Genomic DNA, 27,801 nt, shown 5'->3' on the forward strand with positions numbered 1-27,801 from the left:
GGGGGAAGGTCATTTTCTGCTAGTTTTCCAATAGGGCTTAAGGTCCAGGTCACTTCTGATAATAAACCATAACAGAAGTCGAACAACTTTACTTTGTCTGTCTTTATTTTTGGGTAGAAAAGTAAAAAATCTAGAAAGCAAAAGTTTACTATGTACAAAGGTGTCAATCTTTTATAGCGATACAATGTATCAATGTTTAAAGATGGAATCTGCCTGAAGAAGTCTCTTACCTGCCTTGTATCCACAGCTCTGCGCCAAAACCATTGCTATAGCCACAGCTCTGCGCCAAAACCAACCGCCGCTGCGTCATGACCACGGCTGTATCCACCCATGATTCAATGTATACGGAGGTTTATCAGCTTCTGAACCAGAAGATAACATCCGTTTTTGGATGGTTGTAACTCTTTCTTCCAAGATGAGCTGGAACCAGAACCTTTTATCTAGACCATCTGTTCTTTACCACATTGGGTCAGAAAGGATATTACAGCTCCTTATAGAGACCTTTACAGATGGAAGGAGACTTCAAGGGGTTGGCCACTTTTCAATAAATCTCTTCTATTAGACATGTCTTTGCCTCCTCTAAGAGCTTTAGTCTTCCCCTGTTCTCCCCCAGCTGCCCTCTGCATATACAATATAGACAGCTTCATCTTCCTTACTTCTCCAGCCTGTCCTCATGGCGTCTCCCACTGTGCCTCTCTCTCTATTATCACTGACACGGGGAGGGAGCAGGGTGAGTCACAACCTCCTATTCATCAGTGCACAGAGACATAAACAAAGTATCACAAAGACTCGGCAGACAACACTAAAGTAAGTATCAGGACTGCTGAATCACATGATGAACATTCTGGGATTATTATTAAGACACATGGGAAATTTATGTAAGAGTGGCCTACCCCTTTAAAGTACCTGCTTTGCACTGATTGGGGGAGTCCCCCAGACAGCGATGTGTGGAGTAGTCTGGAAGGGGAAGTCTAGATGTTTCTGGTATAGCAATAAACAAAACAGCAGAACAAGTAGCGATAGAAAAAGAACATGGACTCTTCAATTATCTGTAACACTAATAAGACTATGAATGTAGTTCTGCAGTCAAGGAAAAACCTCTACAACAATAAAAAAAAACACAATAGAGAGCGACAAACATGGATCCACATTCTCCTAATACTATATAGTTCTTGTATCTCAAAGTTTTGTCCCGAAATAGTCAAAATCTGCCATTTCGATGCTTAGTCTTTCTCCAGGGTGTATCGGAGTAGTTGTTGGTGTAAGGTCTCTGGTGACCTCCATCATCCGTCTTGGTTTGTCACTTCTTCTGACTTCTTGATATTAGATTCATCCAAAGACAATTTTTGGAAATTTTCTTCTGAGTTGCTGATGTCAGACTCGTCTCTACTGTTCTCCAGGTTCTCAGGTCCCTCGTAACAGCCGGAGTCTCGGGGGAGGTGAGAAGTTGGACTTGAGGGCGACGTCTCTTCATGGTCACTGCCTGCTGCAGAACAGGAATACAATTGTCAGACGAGGCAAGTAGAGTGATCTGGTGACCATACAGATTCGTTTTAGGAGTAAAATATGAAAAATGTCCATGTTTTTATTGCCACATGGTTGGCCAGATGGCTATTGTCTGCATATATAATACACAGTCCATGGGTCTATTGGGCACATTTACTTACTCGGTCCGGAGGAGTTCCCGAAAGTGCATTGTCCGACAACATTGCACTGTGCTGCGATTCACTAAGATCGTTTGCCCGATTTGCTGAAGGTGTCGCTTCCCTGATCAGGTTCGCTGGAGTTCACCATCTTTCCCCTGGTCCATGTAAGTGCATGGCTTGCGACACAATTTTTAAGTTAAATCCCGTGGTTTGTCCGAATCCATTGGATCGTCCGACGGCCCACTCCCCACTCCGCATGAAAGCCGGCCCGATTGTTACTCAATAACATCACATGCAACACAATCACCTACTAAATACCTGTCCCAACGGTGCGATCCCCGAAAACGTCGGAAAACCTGACGGAAATGTGGCCGCAGGACCCTTCGTAAATAAGCCCCAATGTGTTTTACAAGCTTAAAGGGGTTTCATGGGGCGGGGGGAAGTATAAAATATATAAAGAAGGCAAACTTGTCTACCCTGGTAGATGTCTTCTCCTTCCTTCTATATTGTTCGCCCGTGACAACTGTTGATCAATCAATGCAGCTCCATTTTTTTTTTGTCCTGTCCCATCTGGACACTGACCTCATTGGTGACATGAGAATGGTGATGTCACTTCTGATGACCTATCCTGCACACGTCACCATTGAGGCCAGTGGTTGACCCATCATTGATTGAAGTGGAGGTTATGAGCTAGGTTGGAGCGCTGGGTATTTATTTTATTTTATACCCCCCCTGACCATTGGTGGGTTTCCTGATTACTTCTGTTAAGCCCTTAAAAACCTTCACACATTGACCTCTAGGCCCTATATCCTTCGAGGTCTTGTCCTATATCATATGTAACACAGAGATCCTTACTGTCATAATCCAGCAGGACCTCGGCCGCAGTGAGGAGCTTGACCCTGTGCTGCGGGTCAGTAATATTCAGCTCCAGCAGGTGACTCTCCTTCAGGTCTTTAAAGTCTTCTATAGTCTCGTAGCCGTTGAGCATGAGGGTGGCGATATGTTCCTGTTGAACAAAAATATCAGCAATGTAAGAATATGAAGGCAATCTGTAACTTTTTGTCTCGCCCTCCCAATGACCGTAAGAGATGGGAAGGAGAAGCCATCTGTAGGACAATGGCCCTTGATATATGGTAATATTGGCTTGTGACCAGAACCAGAATGAGCTGGTCCTCAGTATAGGGATCCCGTTCCTCTATGTACACCCCTATGCATCGTGAAGGAGGATGACCTCTGACCTGCATATTAATCCGTTCCAGCAGTTCCTGTAAACTCTTAGGCTGGGATTTCTTGCTCCGTCCATGGGTCCGGACTCTTTTGGGGTGTTGAGTCTCTTCTGGAAGAATATCAACGTAGATGAACTTGAAGGATCCAACTTTGTTCTTGAGCATTCCGGTCCAGGTGCCGACTGGCGGTTTCTCAATGATGTCAATGATGTCTCCAACCTGAAGACCAGAAGAGCTTCATCAATGATCTGCTCTGTACCACATAGTAACATAGGATCAGAACCAGCGCCTTGACCCCTATATACTGTGACCCCCTATATACTGTGTTGTTCTTAGGTCATCATATATTTTATGACATATAGTGAATGTTCTTACTCTGAGCTTGAGGGAATCCTTTTCATATGGACTCGGTGTGAAGTCTGTATGGACCTTGGCTCTTCCGCAGAATGGTCCGGTATACGGAGGTGCAGGGTTCTCCATGTTGACGCTGTCTCTGTTGCTGTACATCTCGCTGCCTATAGATACACAGTGATGAAGAGGATGGATCATCGTGTATCATTATAGATTATTATAGAACAATACCTTAAACTTTCCTACAGTGCAGACAATAAATGGATGATACGTTGTTAATAATTAAGCTCCACCCCCCTGACTTCTCCTGGAGTGCCCCATTTACATCCAAACACCCACTTTCTGAATTAATCCTGCCCATACCGGCCCCTTTTATGGTTGTTGCTGACCCTTCCTATTTCCTAACCATATTCTAGACACTTGATATGTGTTATACTGCAGTTCTTGGGGTCTTGAGATTCTTGTAAATTATCTGGAATGTGTAGAGTAAGGCACAAGATGTGAGATAGAAATCCTGTAAGTGATGGAGAGTTCCTCAATCACCTCTTTTATCCAAGAGAGAACTGTGCGGGCAGAGAAGGCTGCAGAGTTTGCTTCAGAGCCCTGGGGAGCCTTATGTTAAATCCTTCATTACATTAACCCTTAACTGCCATAGACAACCAAGAATATTTCTTGCTGTATAGCTCTCATACTAGTATCTGTGTGGATATTGCCAGGGACATGAGTGTATGGGGGGAGATTAGTGAGGTAAGACCCCTGGCATTATACCTTGTATTTCTGTTTGCTCTATAAATATTAGAGCACTGCACATGAATATATAAAGCTGCAGGGGGCGACAAATATGAGATTATCAGTGGGAATATGAATTCCCAGATCTGGGTATCCAATAGTGATGAACCTTTCATAGTTTATCACCAATGGCCACACAGTCAGTATGCATGAACCCACCGCCGGAGGTCCGTCTGCTGATGACCGAATGCTGGTTCTCTTCAGGATCTGAGAATTTTCTTGGGAAGCCGCCATCTATGCTCCCATCCGGGGACACTGGTGACATGGACCCTTGTTCTCCATGTTCTCCCTGTAATAGAAAGATATCACATCATTGTCCTGCACTTGAGGAGGGTATGGAGGATGCTGGATTCAGAGCACTAGCAATGATGCTGCAGAACTGATGGTTGTCCATTAGGGGGCAGTGTCATCTTCTAGATCAGTGGTTCTCAACCTGTGGGTCGGGACCCCAGCGAGGGTCGAACGACCAAAACCGGGGGTCGCCTAAAGCCATCGGAGACTCAATTTTACTGTGTTTTTACTGCGAGTTGCATGGTTTGGGGTCATCACAGCATGAGGAACTGTATTGCGGGGTCCCAGCATTAGAAAGGTTGAGAACCACTGCTCTAGATGTAAGTGTAGAGCATCCAGTCTGAGACTAGATGGGGAGGTTACATATCACAGGGTAAAGGATTTCCTTCTATGGGGTAGAGTCATTACAATAAAGTAATGTCTGATACAATTTGCAACATGAAAACTTGAGCCTTTGATGTTGCATTTCATTTTTCCAAAGTTTTAGCCACTTTTGTGCTCATCCCATGAAGTGGGGCAGGAGCAGGGGCTTTGATCGCTGACTGTTCAGGGTTTTTCTGGATGTATTAACAAGATGGATCACTAGGGGGGACACTGAAGGGTCTCGCTGCTCACATAACCCTCCTCCTCCTCACCATCTCATCCTCCATCGCCTTCATCATCATCTTCCCCGACTTCCTGTTCATTGTCCGGGATATCACCGCTCGCCATTTCTTGCTGAGCTTCCCTCCACTGCTTTTCCCGTCCTCTGCTCCATGGTGATCGGATGGAGTCTCATTCTCAGGGATCTTGAAAAATGAAATCGTAAATACAAGAATCTGTCAATATGATATTAACCTCCGATAAGCTACAAGGTAAATCATTCTCTTACAGATCACACAACGTAACTAATGTTCAGCCTTTTCTCTTGATGCATCAATAAACCTAAATAATAAAATTCTGCCAGTCGAATGTCACCTTTAGGGGGCGGTACAGCATACAGATTCACTATTATAACTTAGGTTGCAGCAAGATTTCACACATGGTAGCAAGGGTGCAGCAGAGACTTCACAGACAGCAGCAGAGACTTCACAGACAGCAGCAGGGGTGCAACAAAGACTTCACAGACAGCAGCAGGGGTGCAGCAGAGACTTCACAGACAGCAGCAGGGGTGCAGCAGAGACATCACAGACAGCAGCAGGGGTACAACAGAGTCCTCACAGACAGCAGCAGGGGTGCAGCAGAGTCCTCACAGACAGCAGCAGGGGTGCAGCAGAAATTCACAGACAGCAGAAGGGGTGCAGCAAAAATTCACAGAAAGCAGCAGGGATGCAGCAGAAATTCACAGACAGCAGCAGGGGTGCAGCAGAGATTCACAGACAGCAGCAGGGGTGCAGCAGAGACTTTACAGAGGGCAGCAGAGTTGCAGCAGAGACTTCACAGACAGCAGCAGAGACTTCACAGACAGCAGCAGGGGTGCAGCAGAGACATCACAGATAGCAGCAGAGAGTTCACAGACAGCAGCAGGGGTGCAGCAGAGACTTCACACACAGCAGCAGGGGTGCAGCAGCATCACTTACATGTTACGGTACTAGTGCAGCGGAGAACATACATGTAGTAGCGGTAATGTCACAGAACATATACCAGCAGTGTTGTAGCAACTTTTTATTAAAAAATTAATTCTGAATATTTTTCCCCATGTAATAAATTCAGCCCTAAAATTCTGGTTTTGAGTCAGAGCTTCTATAAATGGAGCGTCGGTATCCTGTTACTGTTATGCGATACTTTTTATATAATATTGTTACCGAATATCAACAAAAAGAGGAAGTAGATACATTTCTGGTGAATTGTGAATCACAGAATATTTTATTATTTTATTATATACAATGAGCTGAGATGTATATAGGGTATATGTATAGGGTTGTCTTATATCATCCATGTTATAAGAGAAAGGACAAGGGACAGAGGAAGGACCAGAAGGAGAGGAAAGGCTGTAAAAGGAGGCCATAGGGCGATGGGTCAGAGGTAATTATAGGAGGACAGAGGAACAGATACAAAGTGTGTAGGTCTGGTAAAGTGTAGTAATATGGGAGAACTGAGGCAAGTCCTGCAACACAGGAAGATTGTGCTGCCCCCCAGTAATGTTTTACAAAACTGCCTTTGGGCAGTCAAGATTAACCCATGTCCGGACAAATGAAAAAATAAAGTAAAACATCACTTTTATTAGGGATTCTTAAAAAAAATTGCACTATATTACAAGCTGTTGTGGCACAAACCACTAGATGCACAGGACAAACAGTGGATTAAAAGCACAGTGTGAACTGGGTCATAGGCAGTTTGCAGGTGGCCAGTGGTATGAAATGTGAGATAGTGGGCACAATACGGGGTCCATATCCACCAATAATAATTGCTATAAGTCCACTATTGGCAAGATAAAGAGGACTGTCCTAAGCAGTATTGTCTGCTACAGTAATGTATCTTATTGTATGGATTAGAGCCCTAAAATGACCACCTAGATCAGGGGTCCCCAAACTACGGCCCGCGGGCCACATGCGGCCCGCGGACCGTTTCTATGCGGCCCCCGTCGCATCGGACCGCAAACTTCGGCAGTCGGGCAGGAGCCTCCGTCCGTCCGGACAGGAAGCTCCTGCCAGTCACAACATAGTGCTCGATGCGGTCGGAATCGGCCGCTCGAGCACTATTACTGCAGGTGGAGCGATGTGGCCGGAAGACAACCCCGGCGCACATCGCTCTTTGAACCTGCATGCGCGGCCGCGTGATGACGTCATCACGCGGCCGCGCACCTTTTCCTGTCCGGCAGGCACAAGAAGAAAGAAGACACAGGAGCCAGAGGTAAGTATAGGATTTTTTAATTTTTTTAAACAGCAGTTAAAACATTGTGCCGGCTGGGGGGCCCTAATAATGAAACAATTCATGGTCGGTGGGTGGTGGGAGCATATAAAAGAACTAATGGTGGTGGGGGGGGCACATAAAATAACTAATGGTGGGTGGGGGGCACATAAAATAACTAATGGTGGGGGGGGGGCATATAAAATAACTAATGGTGGGGGGGGGCACATAAAATAACTAATGGTGGGGGGGGGCATATAAAATAACTAATGGTGGGTGGTGGGGGCACATAAAATAACTAATGGTGGGTGGGGGGCACATAAAATAACTAATGGTGGGTGGGGGGGCATATAAAATAACTAATGGTGGGTGGGGGGGCATATAAAATAACTAATGGTGGGTGGGGGGCACATAAAATAACTAATGGTGGGTGGGGGGGCATATAAAATAACTAATGGTGCGGGGGAGGACATATAAAATAACTAATGGTGCGGGGGGGGGGGGCATATAAAATAACTAATGGTGGGTGGGGGGGCATATAAAATAACTAATGGTGGGTGGGGGCACATAAAATAACTAATGGTGGGAGGGGGGGCATATAAAATAACTAATGGTGGGTGGGTGGGGGGCACATAAAATAACTAATGGTGGGTGGGGGGCACATAAAAGAACTAATGGTGGGTGGGGGGCACATAAAAGAACTAATGGTGGGTGGAGGGCATATAAAATAACTAATGGTGGGTGGGGGGCACATAAAAGAACTAATGGTGGGTGGGGGCACATAAAATAACTAATGGTGGGTGGGGGGGGCACATAAAATAACTAATGGTGAAGGGGCAGCATAGGAAATAATTAATTTTAAGGGCCAGTCTAGTAATTAATAGGGGGGGGGGCAGCATATTTAATAATTAATTGACCCAATTAATTAATTCATTGGGCCAATATATAAAATAGTTCACAAGGTGGTGCAGTATATTAAATAATTAATTGGGGGGGGGCAGTGTATTACAGATGCGGTCACATGTACCGCTTTTTATCCGGCCCTCCAATGGTCTGAGAGAGACAATGAACGGCCCCCTATGTAAAAAGTTTGGGGACCCCTGACCTAGATCATGAATAACAGTGTTGCCTGTACTGCCCCAGCAGGGGCCGCTGTGGTAGCAGGCTGTATTATTATAAATACTGTATGGAGATCCTAGTCCTATCGTTAGAGATATAGTGGACTGAACGGTCTAGGTGTGATCTAGGTCTGATACTATCTATCCCTATTGCAACTGAAGGTATTATAATTATTGCCACTGCCTGCCTAAGATTCTGCCACACTGCTGATTAAAATTTTCCAAACATTAGCCCCCCAGTAATGTGCACTCTGCCCCCCCCCAGTAATGTGCACACTGCCCCTCCCAGTAATGTGCACTCTGCCCCCCCCAGTAATGTGCACTCTGCCCCCCAGTAATGTGCGCTCCCCCCCCCAGTAATGTGCACTCTGCCCCCCAGTAATGCGCACTCTGCCCCCCAGTAATGCGCACTCTGCCCCCCCAGTAATTCGTACTCTGCCCCCCAGTAATGTGCACTCTGCCCCCCCAGTAATGTGCACTCTGCCCCCCAGTAATGCGCACTCTGCCCCCCAGTAATGCGCACTCTGCCCCCCCAGTAATGTGCACTCTGCCCCCCCAGTAATGTACACTCTGCCCCCCAGTAATGTACACTCTGCCCCCCAGTAATGTGCACTCTGCCCCCAGTAATGTGCTCTCTGCCCCCCTCTCCCCAGTAATGCACACTCTGCCCCCCAGTAATGTAAATTCTGCTGCCCCAGTAATGTACACGCTGCCCCCCAGTAATGCGCACTCTGCCCCCCAGTAATGTCAATTCTGCCACCCCAGTAATGTACACTCTGCCCCCCAGTAATGCGCACTCTGCCCCCCAGTAATGTGCACTCTTCCCCCCCAGTAATGTACACTCTGCCCCCCCAGTAATGTACACTCTGCCCCCCAGTAATGTACACTCTGCCCCCCCAGTAATGTGCACTCTGCCCCCCCAGTAATGTGCTCTCTGCCCCCCTCTCCCCAGTAATGCACACTCTGCCCCCCAGTAATGTAAATTCTGCTGCCCCAGTAATGTACACGCTGCCCCCCAGTAATGCGCACTCTGCCCCCCAGTAATGTCAATTCTGCCACCCCAGTAATGTACACTCTGCCCCCCAGTAATGTGCACTCTGCCCCCCCAGTAATGTACACTCTGCCCCCCCAGTAATGTGCCCTCTGCCCCCCCCCCCAGTAATGTGCCCCCTGCCCCCCCAGTAATGTGCACTCTGCTTCCCCAGTAATGTGCACTCTTCCCCCCAGTAATATGCACTCTGCACCGCCCCCCCCCCCCCCCCCCCAGTAATGTATCATAGTATCATAGTTTATATGGTTGAAAAAAAGACACTTGTCCATCAAGTTCAGCCAAGGAAGGGAAGGGATTGGATGAGGAAGGGATTTAGGGAAACTATTCTATATAACATAACCATCTATGTTATTTAGGTGTAAAAAGGCATCTAGACCCTTCTTGCAGCTCTCTGCTGTCCCTGCTGTGACCAGCGCCTGAGGCAGGCTATTCCATAGATGACAGTTCTCATAGTAAAAAAGCCCTGTCGCCTCTGGTGATTAAACCTTGTTTTCTCCAGACGGAGACAGTGCCCCCTCGTCTTTTGATTTGATTTAAAGGAAACCTACCATTTAGAATTGCAGGGGTAAGCAGTAAGTACCGAGCACCAGCTCAGGGTGAGCTGGTGCCGGTGCTTAGTTTCGTTAGTGTTAATAACCGCTGTATCACGGTTTTAACACTGTTTAAACTTTAGAGCAGAAGAGGCTTCGGCGCTGTGCGCGACCATGCACGCGCAATGTCTCCGGCATTTCCTATGTAGGCGCGCTAACTATCGTGCCCACGCAGCGCCGAAGCCTCTTCTGCTCTAAAGTTTAAACAGTGTTAAAACCGCGATACAGCGGTTATTAACACTAACGAAACTAAGCACCAGCACTAGCTCACCCTGAGCTGGTGCTCGGTACTTACTGCTTACCCCTGCAATTCTAACTGGTAGGTTTCCTTTAAATCAAATCAAAAGACGAGGGGGCACTGTCTCCGTCTGGAGAAAACAAGGTTTAATCACCAGAGACGACAGGGCTTTTTTACTATGAGAACTGTCAATCTGTGGAATAGCCTGCCTCAGGCGCTGGTCACAGCAGGGACAGCGGGGAGCTTCAAGAAGGGTCTAGATGCCCTTTTACACCTCAATAACATTGATAATAATAATCTTTCCTCATAACTAAGACCCTCCATACCCCTTATCCATTTTGTGTCTCTTTGTTGAACCCTCTCCAGCTCCAGGGCCTCCTTTTTAGCATATTCCAGGTGAGGTCGAACCAATGCCTTGTATAGTGGTAATATTACATCCCTATCTAGAGAGTCCAGACCTCTACTGATACATGACAAGATCCTGCTAGCTTTAGAGGCAGCTGCTTGACATTGCATGCTGATATTCAATTTATGATCTACTAGTACCCCCAGGTCCTTCTCAACAAGGGACTCTCCCAGATTTACTCCCCCAAGTACATATTTTGCCTTTGGATTATTAGCCCCCAGGTGCATAACCTTACATTTATCCACATTAAACCTCATTTGCCAAGTGACCAAGTCACCCTGCAGCCTATGAACACCCTCCATAGACTGTATTACACTACATAGCTTGTACTACTCCCCTCATCCTCCATAGACTGTATTACACTACATAGCTTGTACTACTCCCCTCATCCTCCATAGACTGTATTACACTACATAGCTTGTACTACTCCCCTCATCCTCCATAGACTGAATTACACTACACAGTTTGTACTACTCCCCTCATCCTCCATAGACTGAATTACACTACACAGTTTGTACTACTCCCCTCATCCTCCATAGACTGAATTACACTACATAGCTTGTACTACTCACCTCATCCTCCATAGACTATATTACACTACACAGCTTGTACTACTCCCCTCATCCTCCATAGACTGTATTACACTACATAGCTTGTACTACTCCCCTCATCCTCCATAGACTGTATTACACTACATAGCTTGTACTACTCCCCTCATCCTCCATAGACTGAATTACACTACACAGTTTGTACTACTCCCCTCATCCTCCATAGACTGAATTACACTACACAGTTTGTACTACTCCCCTCATCCTCCATAGACTGAATTACACTACATAGCTTGTACTACTCCCCTCATCCTCCATAGACTGTATTACACTACACAGCTTGTACTACTCCCCTCATCCTCCATAGACTGTATTACACTACATAGCTTGTACTACTCCCCTCATCCTCCATAGACTGTATTACACTACATAGCTTGTACTACTCCCCTCATCCTCCATAGACTGTATTACACTACATAGCTTGTACTACTCCCCTCACCCTCCATAGACTGTATTACACTACACAGCTTGTACTACTCCCCTCATCCTCCATAGACTGTATTACACTACATAGCTTGTACTACTCCCCTCATCCTCCATAGACTGTATTACACTACATAGCCTGTACTACTCCCCTCATCCTCCATAGACTGTATTACACTACATAGCTTGTACTACTCCCCTCATCCTCCATAGACTGAATTACACTACACAGTTTGTACTACTCCCCTCATCCTCCATAGACTGAATTACACTACACAGTTTGTACTACTCCCCTCATCCTCCATAGACTGAATTACACTACATAGCTTGTACTACTCCCCTCATCCTCCATAGACTGTATTACACTACACAGCTTGTACTACTCCCCTCATCCTCCATAGACTGTATTACACTACACAGCTTGTACTACTCCCCTCATCCTCCATAGACTGTATTACACTACACAGCTTGTACTACTCCCATCCTCCATAGACTGTATTACACTACACAGCTTGTACTACTCCCCTCATCCTCCATAGACTGTATTACACTACACAGCTTGTACTACTCCCCTCATCCTCCATAGACTGTATTACACTACATAGCTTGTACTACTCCCCTCATCCTCCATAGACTGTATTACACTACACAGCTTGTACTACTCCCCTCATCCTCCATAGACTGTATTACACTACACAGCTTGTACTACTCCCCTCATCCTCCATAGACTGTATTACACTACACAGCTTGTACTACTCCCATCCTCCATAGACTGTATTACACTACACAGCTTGTACTACTCCCCTCATCCTCCATAGACTGTATTACACTACACAGCTTGTACTACTCCCCTCATCCTCCATAGACTGTATTACACTACATAGCTTGTACTACTCCCCTCATCCTCCATAGACTGTATTACACTACACAGCTTGTACTACTCCCCTCATCCTCCATAGACTGTATTACACTACACAGCTTGTACTACTCCCCTCATCCTCCATAGACTGTATTACACTACACAGCTTGTACTACTCCCCTCATCCTCCATAGACTGTATTACACTACACAGCTTGTACTACTCCCATCCTCCATAGACTGTATTACACTACACAGCTTGTACTACTCCCATCCTCCATAGACTGTATTACACTACACAGCTTGGTGTCATCTGCAAAAATAGACACAGTGCTATTAATTCCTACCTCTATATCATTAATAAATATATTAAATAGTAGTGGGCCAAGCACAGAACCCTGAGGTACACCACTCATAACTGGTGACCATTCCGAGTAGGAATCATTGACCACAACTCTCTAGATACGATCCTTCAGCCAGTTCAGCCTCATCAGGCGTCTATGAGGGACAGTGTCAAATGCAAAGTCCAAGAACACAATATCCACAGCTGCTCCTCCATCCAGGCACCTGCTCACCTCTTCATAGAAGCAGATCAGGTTAGTTTGACAACTTCTATCCTTAGTAAACCCATGCTGGACGCCATTTTCATATCTCTCCAGAGATGCTCCATTGGGTTTAGGTCCGGGCTCTGGTTGGGCCGGTCAGGAATAGTCAGAGATGTTCTGAAGCCTCTGCTTTGTTGTTTTAGCTTGTGCTTAAGGTCATTGTCTTGTTGGAAGGTTCGGCCCAGTCTGAGGTCCAGAGCATCTGATCAGGTTCTCATCCAGGATCTCTCTGTACTTGGCCGCATTCATCTTTCCTTCCATTACACCCAGTGGTCCTGTCTCCCCCCCCCCCCCATAGCATGATGCTGCCCCCACCATGTGTCACTGCTGGGATTGTATTTGGCAGCGGCGGCTGGTTTTCTCCATTGCTTAGAATTAACACCAACAACTACAATCTTGGTCTCATCAGAGCAGAGAATCTTATTTCACATAGTCTGGGAGTCCTTCATGTGTTTAGCACTCTTTATGTGTTGTGTCTTATGTCTTGTGGCTTTCATAAGTCTTGTGCTGAGGAGCGGCTTCAGTTGGCAGACTCTGCCATAAAGCATTGACTGGTGGAGGCTACAGTGACTCTCTGGAACAGAAATTCTTTTGCCACAATTCTTTCTCTGAGCTCCTTGGGCAGTTCCTTAGACCTCATGATTCTCATGTGCTCTAACATGCACTGTTAGCTGTGAGGTCTTATACAGACAGGTGTGCGCCTTTCCTAATCAAGTCCAATCAGTTTAATTAAATGCAGCTGGGCTCCAATGAAGGAGTAGAACCATCTCAATGAGGATCAGAAGGAAATGGACAGCGTGTGTCACAGCAAAGGCGCTGAATATTAATGGACATGTGAGATTTCAGTTTTTCTTGGTTAATAAATTAGCAGAAATATCTATATTTATGTTTTTTTCTGTCAAGGTGTGAGCAAAGAAAGAGATTTTTTAAACGTATCAATTGGTTGCAATGAAATAAAGAGTGAAAAATGTAAAGGGTTCTGAATACTTTCTGTATCTCCTGTTGGTTTGTTGGGATCCAGTAGGTCTTGGAGAACTAAGGAAACAGATGGACCTGGGAGACAGTTCTGACAGAAAAGAGATAAGTGTTGAAGTAGAAAGATACATGTGAAGAAACAGGTAGGTGGGTGGAGGCAGAAGTAGGTCCTAGAGACAAAAGTTGCTCTGGGGAAATAAGTGGATCTCGGGGTTAGGTAGGTCTTAGGGAACAAGCAGGTCTGACAAAACAGAAGTCTTTAGAGACTGAAGAAGACATAAAACTTTAGGTGGTAGAACAGGTAGGTCTGGTGAAACAAAGGTCGGTCTGGAGAGACAGAAGCAGATCTAGGGGTTGGGTGGGTTTGGTAGAACTGGTAAGAAAAAAACTAAGTCTTGGCTCAACTTAGAAAAACTAAAAAAATATATATTTGTTACATCAAATTTAAAGAGATTTGAGAAAAAAAATCAATGTTTACATCCAACAATTCACAGGCAGAAGATTGGTGGAAAAAAATACTGAAATCACCTGGATGGAATATAGCCGGAGCAGTCACCCAGCCGCTCCCCGGCCTCAGCAGGACCCCTGGGAAGAGCCCCCTCTAGTTTGTACCATTGACTTCCCCTCTAAAGACTTTCTCTTATTCTGCTTGTCAGATCTGATATCTTTTACCTCCCTAATGATTCTATGTGGACCCTCCATCCTCACTACATCGGGCTGCACGGAACATCTGTGGTGACCAAAGGCCATACATGAGTAACCCAGGGACAATGTGTTCCACCCATAATTACCCAGATATATGAAATACCGTGTAATTATGGAATATTGCTCGGCTATAATACGTATTCGCATCTCGCTGAGTACTTACCTCACTCTCTAGGTTGAATTCCTTGTCGCACACTCCGGGAGAGCTGATCTTACACTTCCCAAAGTCCTTAAAACTGCCGGAACGTTGTAACGACAACTGCAGAGAAAGAAACATGGAATGAGCAAAGAACCGAGGTCAACGGCAACAAAATCTCCAAAACTAAACCAATGTTACAGAATAATTTCCTCTGCACAAATGGGGCAATAGATATACAGTGCCCCTCTAGATATGCAGTGTCCCCTCTGGATATACTGCGTCCCTCTAGATATACTGTGTCCCCTCTGGATATTAAGTGCCCCCTCTAGGTATTCGGTGCCTCTCGTATATACTGTGCCCACTCTAGATATCATGCACCGCCTCTAGATATGCAGTGCCCCCTCCAGATATAATTTGCCCCTCTGCATATAGAGTACCCACCTCCAGACATATCCAGATATGCCTCTCTGGATTTTAAGTGCTCCCTCTAGATATACAGTGTACCCTCCAGATATACTGTGGTCCTCTAGATATACAGTGCCACGTCTGGATATGCAGTGCCCCTCTGGATAAACAGTGCCCCCTCCAGACATACTGTACCCCCTCTGGAATTGCAGTGTCAACATCAAATATACTGTGCCCCCTCTAGATATAGAATGCCCCCTCCGGATATTAAGTGCTCCCTCTAGATATAGAATGCCCCCTCCGGATATTAAGTGCTCCCTCTAGATATATTGTGCCCCTTCCAGATATTAAGCGCCCCCTCTGGATTTACAGTGCACCGTCCAGATATACTGTTTACCCTCTGGAATTACAGTGTCCCCACCAGATATACTGTGCCTCCTCAAGATATTAAGTGCCTCCTCTAGACCTGCCATGCCCTCTCGAAATACTAAGTACCCCCTCTAGATATACTGTGCTCCTTCCAGATATTAAGTGCCCCTCTGGATTTACAGTGCACCCTCCAGATATACTGAGAATTGTTTGGATTTTAAGTGCCCCCTCTGAATATACTCTGCGCCCCTCTGGATATTATGTGCCCCCCTTTGAATATATGGTGCCCCTCCAGATATTAAGTGCCCCCCTATAGACTTCTATGGTAGAATGTAGTGGGCATGTTCTGTGACCCGGGCGGGTCTCAAAGCCATAAGATTCTATCACAGCTACAGGATTCTGTTCAGAATCATTTATTGTCAAGGGGGCGGGGCTTAGAGAGAAAGTGACGTCATCAGCAAAACTATTTATTATGATTTAATTATGGCCCTTGGTTAATATTTCATCACCACTAAACCTCATTCAAGTTCCTCCCAAGAAAGTGAATTTAAAAGAAAAAACCATAAAAATGCAAAAAAAATTGAAATGTTATAATATTTGGGGTAAACTCACTCCAAATAGTCCAGGATCTTATCTCAGTATAAGAATCATCTGTATCCATGTTATTATACTGTATATATAACTACAGGACAGTATTATAGTACTGATCCTGAGATACATGTTGTATTATACCCCAGAGCTGCACTCACTATTCTGCTGCTGGTGCAGTCACTGTGTACATACATGACATTACTTATCCTGTACTGATCCTGAGATACATGTTGTATTATACCCCAGAGCTGCACTCACTATTCTGCTGCTGGTGCAGTCACTGTGTACATACATGACAGTACTTATCCTGTACTGATCCTGAGATACATGTTGTATTATACCCCAGAGCTGCACTCACTATTCTGCTGCTGGTGCAGTCACTGTGTACATACATGACAGTACTTATCCTGTACTGATCCTGAGTTACATCCAGTATTATACCCCAGAGCTGCACTCACTATTCTGCTGCTGGTGCAGTCACTGTGTACATACATGACATTACTTATCCTGTACTGATCCTGAGTTACATCCTGTATTATACCCCAGAGCTGCACTCACTATTCTGCTGCTGGTGCAGTCACTGTGTACATACATGACATTACTTATCCTGTACTGATCCTGAGTTACATCCAGTATTATACCCCAGAGCTGCACTCACTATTCTGCTGCTGGTGCAGTCACTGTGTACATACATGACATTACTTATCCTGTACTGATTCTGAGTTACATCCTGTATTATACCCCAGAGCTGCACTCACTATTCTGCTGCTGGTGCAGTCACTGTGTACATACATGACATTACTTATCCTGTACTGATCCTGAGTTACATCCTGTATTATACCCCAGAGCTGCACTCTCTATTCTGCTGCTGGTGCAGTCACTGTGTACATACATGACATTACTCATCCTGTACTGATCCTGAGTTACATCCTGTATTATACCCCAGAGCTGCACTCACTATTCTGCTGCTGGTGCAGTCACTGTGTACATACATGACATTACTTATCCTGTACTGATCCGGAGTTACATCCTGTATTATACTCCGGAGCTGCACTCACTATTCTGCTGCTGGTGCAGTCACTGTGTACATACATGACATTACTTACTTTGGAAGAAGGAGCAGACGCGGCACATCCTCTAAAACGTTGATATTTATTGAAACATATTAAAAAGGTTACGGCAGGTAGAGGTGTCGCCTGCGCGTTTCGAGCACATCCGTGCTCTTAGTCATGACTAAGTTATGACTAAGACTAAGTCATGACTAAGACTAAGTCATGACTAAGACTAAGACTAAGACTTAGTCATGACTAAGAGCACGGACGTGCTCGAAACGCGCAGGCGACACCTCTACCTGCCGTAACCTTTTTAATATGTTTCAATAAATATCAACGTTTTAGAGGATGTGCCGCGTCTGCTCCTTCTTCCAAAGCATGTGAACCGTACCCGCAGTCCAAGCGGTGGGACGCGATCGCACTCCATACACGTGACAAGCCATACGTGACTGAACAAATCTCTTCGGTGTGGACTCCCTTCAAAGAAGTGTGACAAGTGGGTGAGCTGCATAAAAACTTTTTACTATTTCATACATGACATTACTTATCCTGTACTGATCCCGAGTTACATCCTGTATTATACTCCAGAGCTGCACTCACTATTCTGCTGCTGGTGCAGTCACTGTGTACATACATGACATTACTTATCCTGTGCTGATCCTGAGTTACATCCTGTATTATACCCCAGAGCTGCACTCACTATTCTGCTGCTGGTGCAGTCACTGTGTACATACATGACATTACTTATCCTGTACTGATCCCGAGTTACATCCTGTATTATACTCCAGAGCTGCACTCACTATTCTGCTGCTGGTGCAGTCACTGTGTACATACATGACATTACTTATCCTGTGCTGATCCTGAGTTACATCCTGTATTATACCCCAGAGCTGCACTCACTATTCTGCTGCTGGTGCAGTCACTGTGTACATACATGACATTACTTATCCTGTACTGATCCCGAGTTACATCCTGTATTATACTCCAGAGCTGCACTCACTATTCTGCTGCTGGTGCAGTCACTGTGTACATACATGACATTACTTATCCTGTGCTGATCCTGAGTTACATCCTGTATTATACCCCAGAGCTGCACTCACTATTCTGCTGCTGGTGCAGTCACTGTGTACATACATGACATTACTTATCCTGTACTGATCCCGAGTTACATCCTGTATTATACTCCAGAGCTGCACTCACTATTCTGCTGCTGGTGCAGTCACTGTGTACATACATGACATTACTTATCCTGTGCTGATCCTGAGTTACATCCTGTATTATACCCCAGAGCTGCACTCACTATTCTGCTGCTGGTGCAGTCACTGTGTATATACATGACATTACTTATCCTGTACTGATCCTGAGTTACATCCTGTATTATACTCCAGAGCTGCACTCACTATTCTGCTGCTGGTGCAGTCACTGTGTACATACATGACATTACTTATCCTGTACTGATCCTGAGTTACATCCTGTATTATACTCCAGAGCTGTACTCACTATTCTGCTGCTGGTGCATTCACTGTGTACATACATGACATTACTTATCCTGTACTGATCCTGAGTTACATCCTGTATTATACCCCAGAGCTGCACTCACTATTCTGCTGCTGGTGCAGTCACTGTGTACATACATGACATTACTTATCCTGTACTGATCCTGAGTTACATCCTGTATTATACTCCAGAGCTGTACTCACTATCCTGCTGCTGGTGCAGTCACTGTGTACATACATGACATTACTTATCCTGTACTGATCCTGAGTTACATCCTGTATTATACTCCAGAGCTGCACTGACTATTCTTCTGCAGAACTTTTAGCTCCAACATGAAGAAATAACACATTGTAACATCCCCCTGTGCTACAGTCAGAGTTGCTCTGGTTTCCTCCTTTGTATAGAGTGCGGTTTCTTCAGGGACGGATGCTGAAGTCTCTTCTCAGTTCTGAAGATGCCATTTACAGATATGACAGATTAACCCCTCGTCCTCCTGCACACTGCAGTATCAAGCTGCAGGGAAGTGACACCAGATAAATCATGGTGATAAAATATCCTAGTTTTTCTCTATTAAAATATTTTTTGAGAGAATGGAGAAAAATCCCATTTAAATATCTTCTTCTCTTAACAATATAGTTAAATAATCTAATGTTGCCTTCCTACAGCCACCTCTAGGGGGAGCTCACTGCATATGAATTTTACACAGTGTTGATCTGAGTTAAACTGTCGCGGGCTAGTCCGATGCGACAAAAATTCTGCACATAAAGGGGCGTTCCGGTGCATCCACTAGTGGTACAGCAGCTTCTGTCAGCACGACTATGCTACCTCATATCTGTGACGACGTTTTTTCTTCCTACCAGCGGCTGCATGTGTTTGATAAAGGCCGAATTGTAGCCATAAACTTGCCACAAATAAAAAAGCCTTCACTTTGTTGAATCAAAACTACTTGTGTGCCAGGATTTATTGTACACCATCCACTGGCTGTATAATCTGTATGTAGTGATCTCCCCGTAGTGGTGGTGTATAATCTGTATGTAGTGAGCTCCCCCTAGTGGTGGTGTATAATCTGTATGTAGTGATCTCCCCCTAGTGGTGGTGTATAATCTGTATGTAGTGATCTCCTCCTAGTGGTGGTGTATAACCTGTATGTAGTGAGCTCCCCCTAGTGGTGGTGTATAATCTGTATGTAGTGACCCCCCCCCCCCTAGTGGTGGTGTATAATCTGCATGTAGTGAGCTCCCCCTAGTGGTGGTGTATAATCTGTATGTAGTGAGCTCCCCCTAGTGGTGGCTGTATAATCTGTATGTAGTGAGCTCCTCCTAGTGGTGGTGTATAATCTGTATGTAGTGATCTCCCCGTAGTGGTGGTGTATAATCTGTATGTAGTGAGCTCCCCCTAGTGGTGGTGTATAATCTGTATGTAGTGATCTCCCCCTAGTGGTGGTGTATAATCTGTATGTAGTGATCTCCCCCTAGTGGTGACTGTATGATCTGTATGTAGTGATCTTCTCCTAGTGGTGGTGTATAATCTGTATGTAGTGAGCTCCCCCTAGTGGTGGTGTATAATCTGTATGTAGTGAGCTCCCCCTAGTGGTGGCTGTATAATCTGTATGTAGTGAGCTCCCCCTAGTGGTGGTGTATAATCTGTATGTAGTGAGCTCCTCCTAGTGGTGGTGTATAATCTGTATGTAGTGAGCTCCCCTTAGTGGTGGCTGTATAATCTGTATGTAGTGATCTCCTCCTAGTGGTGGTGTATAATCTGTATGTTGTGATCTCCTCCTAGTGGTGGTGTATAATCTGTATGTAGTGAGCTCCCTCTAGTGGTGACTGTATAATGTGTATGTAGTGAGCTCCTCCTAGTGGTGGTGTATAATCTGTATGTAGTGATCTCCCCCTAGTGGTGGTGTATAATATGTAGGTAGTGATCTCCCCCTAGTGGTGGTGTATAATATGTAGGTAGTGAGCTCCTCCTAGTGGTGGTGTATAATCTGTATGTAGTGATCTCCCCCTAGTGGTGGTGTATAATATGTATGTATTGAGCTCCTCCTAGTGGTGGTGTATAATATGTATGTAGTGAGCTCCCCCTAGTGGTAATGTATAATCTGTATGTAGTGATCTCCCCCTAGTGGTGGTGTATAATCTGTATGTAGTGAGCTCCCCCCTAGTGGTGGCTGTATAATCTGTATGTAGTGATCTCCCCCTAGTGGTGGTGTATAATCTGTATGTAGTGAGCTCCCCCTAGTGGTGGTGTATTTTCTGTATGTTGTGATCTCCTCCTAGTGGTGGTGTATAATCTGTATGTAGTGAGCTCCCCCTAGTGGTGGCTGTATAATCTGTATGTAGTGAGCTCCTCCTAGTGGTGGTGTATAATCTGTATGTAGTGATCTCCCCCTAGTGGTGGTGTATAATCTGTATGTAGTGATCTCCCCCTAGTGGTGGTGTATAATATGTATGTAGTGAGCTCCTCCTAGTGGTGGTGTATAATCTGTATGTAGTGATCTCCCCCTAGTGGTGGTGTATAATATGTATGTAGTGAGCTCCTCCTAGTGGTGGTGTATAATCTGTATGTAGTGAGCTCCCCCTAGTGGTGGCTGTATAATCTGTATATAGCGAGCTCCCCCTAGTGGTGGCTGTATAATCTGTATGTAGTGATCTCCCCCTAGTGGAGGCTGTATAATCTGTATGTAGTGATCTCCCCCTAGTGGTGGCTGTATAATCTGTATGTAGTGAGCTCCTCCTAGTGGTAGTGTATAATCTGTATGTAGTGATCTCCCCCTAGTGGTGGTGTATAATCTGTATGTAGTGAGCTCCCCCTATTGGTGTATAATCTGTATGTAGTGATCTTCTCCTAGTGGTGGCTGTATAATCTGTATGTAGTGATCTCCCCCTAGTGGTGATGTACAATCTGTATGTAGTGATCTCCCCCTAGTGGTGGCTGTATAATCTGTATGTAGTGAGCTCCCCCCAGTGGTGGTGTATAATCTGTATGTAGTGAGCTCCCCCTAGTGGTGGTGTATAATCTGTATGTAGTGATCTCCCCCTAGTGGTGGCTGTATAATCTGTATGTAGTGATCTCCTCCTAGTGGTGGTGTATAATCTGTATGTAGTGAGCTCCCCCTAGTGGTGGTGTATAATCTCTATGTAGTGAGCTCCTCCTAGTGGTGGTGTATAATCTGTATGTAGTGATCTCCCCCTAGTGGTGGTGTATAATCTGTATGTAGTGAGCTCCCCCTAGTGGCGACTGTATAATCTGTATGTAGTGAGCTCCCCCTAGTGGTGCTGTATAATCTGTATGTAATGAGCTCCCCCTAGTGGTGGTGTATAATCTGTATGTAATGAGCTCCCCCTAGTGGTGGTGTATAATCTGTATGTAGTGAGCTCCCCCTAGTGGTGGTGTATAATCTGTATGTAGTGAGCTCCCCCTAGTGGTGGCTGTATAATCTGCATGTAGTGATCTCCCCCTAGTGGTGGTGTATAATCTGTATGTAGTGAGCTCCCCCTAGTGGTGGTGTATAATGTGTATGTAGTGATCTCCCCCTACTGGTGGTGTATAATCTGTATGTAGTGATCTCCCCCTAGTGGTGGTGTATAATCTGTATGTAATGAGCTCCCCCTAGTGGTGGTGTATAATCTGTATGTAATGAGCTCCCCCTAGTGGTGGTGTATAATCTGTATGTAGTGAGCTCCCCCTAATAGTGTTTGTTCATATTTTGTTGGGATTGGCTCCACTTTGCCTTTAATGACATCAAATGCTCTAGAATCATTTTATAACCCTTCATTTCTCCGCAGGTGACCTCTAACCTGGTCATGTGATCCCTCACCCCTCCACCTCCAGGTTTATTTTCTTCATTCTCACTTTATGAAATGACTGCAGATTTACTCTGAGATCTCCAAGATGAGTAATAATGGCAAATGCCAGATCTTAACATAAAAAAGCTGAAAACTGCAGAATCTGTGCTAAAAATATCCCAAAATGCAAGAAAAGTAGAGCTGAGCCTTGCATTTAGGAGGTCGATGTGTGTGGGATTTAGAAATTATGGGGCTCATTTACTAAGGGACCGAATTGCGCATTTTCGTAGGGTTTCCTGGCGATTTCCGATTTGCGCCGAATTGCCCTGGGATTTTGGCAAACATGATTGGATTTCAGCGCATCGGCGCCGGCTTTCACGTGAATCGGGGGGGCGTGGCCGCTGGACAACCGGACGGATGAGGAAAGAACGCGGAATTTAAAAAAGAATTTGTGTCACAAGATCAGCACTTACATGCACCGGGATGAAGAAGGTGAACTCCGGCGGACCTCGGCACAGCAGCGACACCTGCTGGATTTATCGGGCACACGACCTTAGTGAATCCCAGCAGACCCGAATCCTCATCGGAGAACGCACCGCGGGATCGCGACTGGACCGGGTAAGTAAATGTGCTTCAATCTGTTACATTGTTGCCAGTTTATTCTATATCAGTGGCCAGTAGCGCCCCCTTCCCTGAGTCACATGTACAGCTGGTGCCCGGCCTGTGATTTGTGCGACACATATCATGGAACTTCTATGCTCTTGGAATGACTTTTCTTGAATTGTTTTTTGTCTTTCAGAGGCAGCTATAATTATATATAGTATCAGAGCTGCCACTAGTAGGCGCCACCTACATCCTCTGGCCATTAGAGAGTTGGCTGCTACTACTATTGTTAGGTTGGTGTAAGTTGAATAAATTTCGATGTTAAACCATTGATTAAAGCAGCCACTAAATGCCCCATATTATGGCAGCTATTTTGGAGTTTCACAGGTGTCACCTCTAAGTGGGGCAGACAGGGGGCGCAGCGTGTGTATGGGCATCTATAATGACGGGGCACAGAATTATTGGGGTGCACAATAGGAAATTGAATCTGAATCACTTCCCTTAGTACAACTAAACCTGCTCAACAAATGAAATAGAGGAATGTTGGAGGCTACTGAAAAATGCATCTCAGCCAACAAAAAACAAGCCAAAAAACAAGTTACAGTAACAGAAAAGAATAGTCAGTATCACACGTTAGGATTAGATACACAGCTCGGCAGTCACTATCACACGTTAGGATTAGATACACAGCTCAGCAGTCAGTATTGCACATGTTAGCATTAGATACACAGCTTAGTAGACAGTATCATGCATGATGGTATTAGATACACAGCTCAGCAGTCAGTATCACACATGCTAGGATTAGATACACAGCTCAGCAGACAGTATCACACATGATGGGATTAGCTACACAGCTCAGCAGTCAGTATCACACATGCTAGGATTAGATACACAGCTTAGTAGACAGTAACATGCATGATGGGATTAGATACACAGCTCAGCAGATAGTATCACACATGCTAGGATTAGATACACAGCTCAGCAGATAGTATCACACATGCTAGGATTAGATACACAGCTCAGCAGTCAGTATCACACATGCTAGGATTAGATACACAGCTCAGCAGACAGTATCACACAGGATAGGATTAGATACACAGCTCAGCAGTCAGTATTGCACATGTTAGGATTAGATACACAGCTCAGTAGACAGTATCACACAGGATAGGATTAGATACACAGCTCAGCAGTCAGTATCACACATGATAATGACTGTAAATAATTTGTATTGTTCTTATTACCTCTTATACTCTAGTCACATCCAGAGCTGCCGCCAGGGTTCATCTAGCCGTTTATTGGACTTGTGAATGCAGCTCTGGAAGTGACTGGAGCATAAGATGATAAAATTAACTATTTTTTAAATTTTTAAAATTTTCCACATTGTAATTCTCTGGTAACAGCAGAATCTGCAAATGTTGGTTTCTGTTGTGTTGATGACTCCGGGGCCTTTTATCTCGCACTTTCCTGGTAAGTGGCAGGTAGTCGCCCGCTTCCGGAGCTGACATTATTATGGCTTGTGGTTTATACTAGAGATTTATGGGGGAACTCTACAGTAAAGCCCTGGAAAATGTGGCTTAGATACGCTGCAGACCGTATCACACATGATAGGCTTAGATACACTGATCGAGCAGAAATGATCACACATTACCAGGCAGTGTTATACATCATAGTCTTATAAAGCTGTATCACACACCATGATGATTAGATTCAAAGGTTTAGCACATAGTTTTACACTGGTTTAGATACAGAGGCCACATTTATTAAAGTGTTTGCACCAGTTTTGTGTCCGACTTTGCACTAGAAAGAACGTGGAAACTGCTTGTACATGTATCTATAAAGTGTCTGCGCCGGTTTTGTGTCGCGGCTGCTCTGTGTCCGACAAGACAGAAAAATGTCCCTTAAAGGGGCTGTTACTGCTTAGCCGAACCCTGCGCCACATTTATTACTGACGTGCATAAAAAAGTGGTGCCACTTCCTGAACAGTGCAGGAGGTGCCAGATCCATGAAGAACGGCAACAGAAATCCTGAATCTGGCGCCCCCTGCACACTACACAGGACACTGCACACAGGACACACTGCACTGGTTCTGATAAATGTGGGCCAGAGAGTGCCACACATGATGGGCTTGGATACACTGGTTTAGAAAGCTGTATCACCAGGGCCAACACCAGCACTGGGGATACCTGGGCAAGTGCTGGGGCCCAGGGCTGCTGGGGGCCCACATAAGGCTGTCTTTTATAAATCCATAGGTGGTGAGGGGGCTTTATATAAAATAACAATGATGGGGTGGATGTTGGGGAGGATAAACTAGGGAATATTTTAGGGAACAGGAGACTGTTTTCGTTTCTGAATTTTTAATGCCGCCACTTCAGTTAACTGCAAAGGGGCCCAGTGAGGCTCTGTCACCCAGGGGTCTTCTGAAACCTGGAGTATCACACACAATGGGGCACATTAACTAAAAACAGTATATTGTATAGTGTGCAGATAAATCTTGAATCTGGCGCCCATTTTTCATTAATCTGGTGCCCCCTGCACTGCTCCGATAGAGTGCACCAACTTTTTTGGTGCGCTTTTAACATGGAGCGTGCAACACAATTCCACATGATAAATGTGGCGCACGGTCCCATTGAGCACCGGAGCGCCCCTTTCAGTGCAGAAATTTGTGTCTCATGATGACTAGTGCAGCTGCGCCACAAAATGGTGCGCAGCGCGCGGGTCATAGTAAATGAGCCCAAAGGAGCATAGATTCAGAGGCTCAGTACATGGTTTTACAATGGTTTAGATACAGACAGTGTCACACATGATAGGCTTAGATACACTGGGTGAGAAGGAAGTATCACACAGTGAGCTTAGATACAGGCAGTGTCATATGACAGATCTGGATGACAGTATCACACAATACACTAGTTCAGTGCACAGTATCTAACATGCTAGGCTCGGATACACTCAGCGTACAGTATCGCAGGAAGCAGCTGGCACAGAACCGGCGCCTGCAGAGGTCACAGAGCAAGAATCCGGAGTATTATAAAGAGTAGAGATTCTGTATTAGGTTATACTTGTCAGTATCACACAGGATTGGCTGAGATACCCTTGCCGAGCAGATAGTATCACACATGAGAGGCTTTGATATAGTTGCTCAGCAGACAGTATCTCATATAATAGAGTTAGATACATCACATTCACGGCATCTCAGCAACTGGTATCACATGTCATAGGCTCAGATACACATCTCTGACATACATAGAGATAAGAGTCAGCAGGCGGTACCACACATGATAGGATTAGATACAGTAACTAGACAGCTGGTCCTACACATGTGATAGGACCAGGTACAGCAGTATCACACACCACAGGATTAGATACAGTAGCTCATTCTGCACAACTATTGAGCTTTCAGGACAGAAGGGGCTAGATGACTGACTGCTACATCTGTGCAGGGGCTACATATGTAGCATTTATATACAGCCCTATACCACCAGCACCCACCTTCCTCTTCTGAGCGGGGTCCTTGTCCGAGGCGTTGGATGATTTCCGCCGTAACATCTCTGGTGGATATTTCAGTGTATCACAGCGGGAAGGTATCTCAGTGTATCACAATGTATCTGACTGAGGTTCCGTCTCTCTGGTTCAATAAGATGCAACATATTACAGGAAGCCAAGTCACATGACCTGCCAAAAAAAGTGGCTTCTTACTCAGAGCTGCAGAAGACCTGTAAATGAGGAAGGAAACCGCAGCACCCATCACCCCTATCACCGAGAAGAGACTGCACTACTGACACCCCTGCACTGCTAACTGCTCCTGATGGAATATAACTACTATAATACTACCCCCTATGTACAATAATATAACTACTATAATACTGCCCCCTATGTACAAGAATATAACTACTATAATACTGCCCCCTATGTACAAGAATATAACTACTATAATACTGCCCCCTATGTACAAGAATACAACTACTATAATACTGCCCCCTATGTACAGGAATATAACTACTATAATACTACCACCTATGTACAGGAATATAACTACTATAATACTACCCCCTATGTACAAGAATATAACTACTATAATACTGCCCCCTATGTACAAGAATATAACTGCTATAATACTGCCCCTATGTACAAGAATATAACTACTATAATACTGCCCCTATGTACAAGAATATAACTACTATAATACTGTCCCCTATGTACAAGAATATAACTACTATAATACTGCCCCCTGTGTACAAGAATATAACTACTATAATACTGCCCTCTATGTACAAGAATATAACTACTATATTACTGCCCCCTATGTACAGGAATATAACTACTATAATACTGCCCACTATGTACAAGAATATAACTACTATAATACTGCCCCCTATGTACAAGAATATAACTACTATAATACTGTCCCCTATGTACAAGAATGTAACTACTATAATACTGCCCCCTGTGTACAAGAATATAACTACTATAATACTGCCCCTATGTACAGGAATATAACTACTATAATACTGCTCCCTATGTACAAGAATATAACTACTATAATACTGCCCCCTATGTACAAGAATATAACTACTATAATACTGCCCCCTATGTACAAGAATATAACTACTATAATACTGCCCCCTATGTACAAGAATATAACTACTATTAT

At 44.9% G+C, this 27,801-nt stretch overlaps 1 protein-coding gene across 1 annotated transcript; it reads right to left on the reverse strand.

Moving 5' to 3' along the window:
* Nucleotides 1–571: 571 nt before the first annotated feature.
* Nucleotides 572–26,793, reverse strand: SASH3 (SAM and SH3 domain containing 3). The gene is made up of 8 exons (XM_072124008.1): nucleotides 26,640–26,793; nucleotides 14,873–14,968; nucleotides 4,939–5,091; nucleotides 4,172–4,301; nucleotides 3,248–3,387; nucleotides 2,885–3,091; nucleotides 2,502–2,652; nucleotides 572–1,486 (listed from the first exon to the last, which is right to left on the reverse strand). The coding sequence occupies exons 1-8, from the start codon at nucleotides 26,694–26,696 to the stop codon at nucleotides 1,284–1,286; spliced, it is 1,137 nt and encodes a 378-aa protein (XP_071980109.1). The 5' UTR covers nucleotides 26,697–26,793; the 3' UTR covers nucleotides 572–1,283.
* Nucleotides 26,794–27,801: the final 1,008 nt, after the last annotated feature.

This window comes from Engystomops pustulosus, chromosome 9 (assembly GCF_040894005.1).
Source record: "Engystomops pustulosus chromosome 9, aEngPut4.maternal, whole genome shotgun sequence".
Classification (NCBI taxonomy): Eukaryota; Metazoa; Chordata; class Amphibia; order Anura; family Leptodactylidae; genus Engystomops; species Engystomops pustulosus.

Bases quoted from the DNA above. Each gene is read 5' to 3' on its own strand.
- SASH3 (XM_072124008.1), bottom strand. From the start codon at position 26,696: ATGTTACGGCGGAAATCATCCAACGCCTCGGACAAGGACCCCGCTCAG. The intron at 14,969-26,639 runs GTGGGTGCTGGT...CTTTCTCTGCAG, and splicing joins ACCCCGCTCAGAAGAGGAAG to TTGTCGTTACAACGTTCCGG. The intron at 4,302-4,938 runs GTGAGGAGGAGG...TTTCTATTACAG, and splicing joins AGGCGATGGAGGATGAGATG to GGAGAACATGGAGAACAAGG.